The following is a 3,299-nucleotide window of genomic DNA, read 5'->3' as shown; positions in this document are numbered from 1 at the left end:
CCGCAGGCCCAGGCCCTCAGGGCCGTGTCGCTAGGCCAGGTGGTCATCACCAAGAATCGCAATGGGCTCTACTACCGCTGCCGCGTCATCGGCGCCACCACGCAGGTCTTCTACGAGGTGAACTTCGACGACGGTTCCTACAGCGACAACCTGTACCCCGAGAGCATCACGGTGAGCGTGGGGCCTGTGGGGTCCTGCAGGGCAAGGCCCTGGCCAGCATTGTGTGCAGACAGCGGGGGACAGCGCCCTGCACCTCTGTCTCCCCGTCCCGTGAGCAGCCTGCAGGCTTGGAGCCGGGGCAGAGCTCACCGATGTCTTCTAGGCCGGGCGTGGCCTCCTCATGTCCTGCCCTCTGTCTGCAGAGTAGAGACTGTGTGCAGCTGGGGCCCCCGCCCGAGGGCGACCTCGTGGAGCTCCAGTGGACAGACGGCAACATCTACAAGGCCAAGTTCATCTCCTCCGTGACGAGTCACATCTATCAGGTGAGGGACCCCCGCCATCCTATGGGCCCAGCGTGTGTACGACCCGGCCAGCAGGCCAAGCTGGCTTGGACTCCAGGCTGGGGTCTGGGCCTGATGTGGTCGTCGCCGACGTCCCTGTGGGGAAGCCTTACTCTGGGCAGCACAGAGCCTGGCCTCATGCACACTGAGCACACACTGCCCAGTGGACTGGCCCAACCCGCTTAGCCTTTGTAAAGCTCGCTGCACCCTAGCTTCTAACTTGAAAGTGCTCTTTTTTAGGGCCGGGGATTTAGCTGAGTGTTTCGGCTGCCTGCCTCGAAAGTGCTCTTTTTAGGGGAGGCTACCGGTAAACAAAGTTGGGTTCTTACACTTGCCAGGCAGGTGGTGGAACCACTGAGCCAAATATCCGGCCCCTTGAAAGTGCTCTTTTAGAGCCAAGTCCCCCACAGTTTAGCAGTGAGATGCTTGTTGCTGACCCTCGGATATCATGCGTGCCCTGTGGTCCCCGTTCACAGTGGGGGTGACATCACTGTCCACTGTCTCTGTGTCACTTGGTGGGAAGGAGTGACATCAGCCGGCGCACTGACCAGCCAGGCTCAGGGTAGGCGTTGGGCGTGGCCCCTGAGGCGCCGTCAGGACAGAGCGGGGTGTGGCTCAGTGACAAGCACTTGCCGAGGGAACTCCGGGGTCTAGGTGCACGGCCCAGTGCCACAGCACAGCAGGAGGAGCAGGGGACCGTAAGTGGCCTCACAGAGGGCCCACAGCTGCCACCAGGAAGAAACACTGCACCGACAGAGCCACCATTCCGTGTGGCTCCATGAGGCTGCCCAGCCCCCTGTTCTGTTTAGGGAGGGCTCACCGGGTGCTGCACAGCATGGCTGGGTTTTCTCGTAGCTGTCACTGGGATGTGGCTGCACCCTACTCCCCACATGAAGGAAGGCCTTCAGGCTCTTGGGGACCAATGAGCCCATGCCCAGATGTGCTGAGCAGTAGGGGTCCTCCAGAAGTCCAGCCACAGACTCCAGCGTCACCCACCTCCGGCCTTGCTTCTGTGTGGCGCTGACTGTATGCAGACCCGGGAGGGTCATCTACCCTGCATGGGGCTGAGACCAAGGGCAAGTCTGGTTTGCACCAGAGCCGGGGCCGTGCCTGCCAGGGCGGAGGGACCGGAAGTGGATACCTTAGCTCTCCTGACTCCGCCAGCCTGGCGGCTCTTCCAACAGCAGACTTCAGGGCAGCCTGGGCTATGGGGTGGCTGCAGGGGTCAAAGCCGACGGAGGCTCCCATTCAGTGCTCTGGGCCCTGCTGCTCCGCTGCCCATGTGCCTCTGCCTGCGCTGATGGCACTGGGACCTGCGGCCTCACCTGGGAGTGGTCTGGCTCATCAGCAGCCCTCTGTCGTCAGACTCGAGGTCCAGAGGTGCCCTGTGTCGCCAGGCCCACTGCTGCCCAGAGGCCCCTCAGGGTTCCTGACCACAGGTGTGACATTGCCCTCTGGAGTAGGCCCTGAGGGACGGGCTGCAAAGTCCTGTGGGTCCAGCCTCTCTCTGTCAGGAGCCTCCAACAGCAGAGGCCACACCTGCCGCCCCACTGCACCAGTACGTAAATAAAGACATAGTGTCAGGTGCCATCTGGATTACAGGGAGCAGAGCCAGAATTGGGGCGTCCAGGAGGGGCTGGGGCTGGCACACCTGAAGGGAAAGCCAAGGTGGTGCCCAGCAGCGCGTCTCCAAAGGACCCAAGAGCCCTGGGGTCTGGGGTCAGCTGCCACCACCAGGCCAGCGACAGAGGACGACCCGGAGCTACCAGAGGCCGTTTGGTGGCTGTGGTGGGGATGAGCCTGTCACACGGAGGCTGTGAGCTGTGTGGGGTGGCACGGAGGGAGACCTGCCGCGATCAGCGTGCGGTGAGGTGTGGCAGACTGGCCCAGTGGACCCCTCGGCATGGTGGCCGGACAGGCAGCTGGAGCCCTGTGGGCGCTGGCAAGGCCCGGATGGCAGGGCCGCCAGTGTCCGTGGGAGCCAGCGGGGAGCAGGTGGGTGTGGCGCTCACACATCGCACCTTGGGACCGTGGGACACTGAGCACAGCTCTCCACGTGGGGCCCTCAGGTGCCTCCTGTGGGTGCCACACGCGCGGCCACTGTGGCAGTCCAGGTCCGGCCCCACAGCCTGTGACTCCCCACGTGACGAGGGAATCCATGGCTGGCTCAGAAGGCTAAGAAATTGCTGCTTGAAAACGGCTCCCAGAGGCTGACTCGGAGACCTGACACGCTGCCCTTGCTGCTCTCCGGCTGGGCCTCGGCGCGCAGCCTGGTGTCCATCTCGGCGCCCACCGGGCGTCCTTACCCACGGAGCTGGTCTGCCCATGGCTGGCGGCCTTCAGGTGACCGCGGCGTCACTGTCGGCCCTGTGGGGCCTGGGCAGAGGGCCTGAGAACTGCGTCCCCGGCAGGTGGAGTTTGAGGACGGGTCTCAGCTGACTGTGAAGCGAGGGGACATCTTCACCCTGGAGGAGGAGCTGCCCAAGCGGGTGCGGTCCCGGCTGGTGAGTGTCTGCCTTGCTGTGGGACGAGGCGTCCTCCCGCTCCGGGGCCCGAGTCCGACCTCCTGCACGCAGGGTGGGGTCGGGCTGCTCACAGGGGCCGTACCCCGGTCACCAAGCTCACTGCGCCCCTTGGTCTCTGCAGTCACTGAGCACAGGGGCACCGCAGGAAGCCACCTCGGAGGGTGAGGAGGTGAAGGCCGCCAAGCGCCCTCGAGTGGGCGCCCCGCTCGCTGCCACCAGCCCCGCTGCGGAGGACTCAGGGCGCAGCTCAGACTACCTGACCTTCGGGGAGAGC

At 64.5% G+C, this 3,299-nt stretch overlaps 1 protein-coding gene across 1 annotated transcript in view; it reads left to right on the top strand.

The window, feature by feature from the left end:
• The window catches only part of Kdm4b (lysine demethylase 4B), a 73,587-nt gene that overhangs the window by 68,205 nt on the left and 2,083 nt on the right, over window positions 1-3,299 (top strand). The window contains exons 19-22 of the mRNA XM_033759608.1: window positions 7-171; window positions 363-482; window positions 2,912-3,004; window positions 3,147-3,297. Of these exons, the coding sequence (XP_033615499.1) occupies window positions 7-171; window positions 363-482; window positions 2,912-3,004; window positions 3,147-3,297 (529 nt within the window). The remainder of the gene's footprint in view (window positions 1-6; window positions 172-362; window positions 483-2,911; window positions 3,005-3,146; window positions 3,298-3,299) is intronic.

Source organism: Fukomys damarensis, unplaced genomic scaffold (assembly GCF_012274545.1).
Source record: "Fukomys damarensis isolate Sample0158 unplaced genomic scaffold, DMR_v1.0_HiC HiC_scaffold_37, whole genome shotgun sequence".
NCBI lineage: Eukaryota > Metazoa > Chordata > Mammalia > Rodentia > Bathyergidae > Fukomys > Fukomys damarensis.
This window is presented reverse-complemented; position numbering and strand designations above follow the sequence as displayed.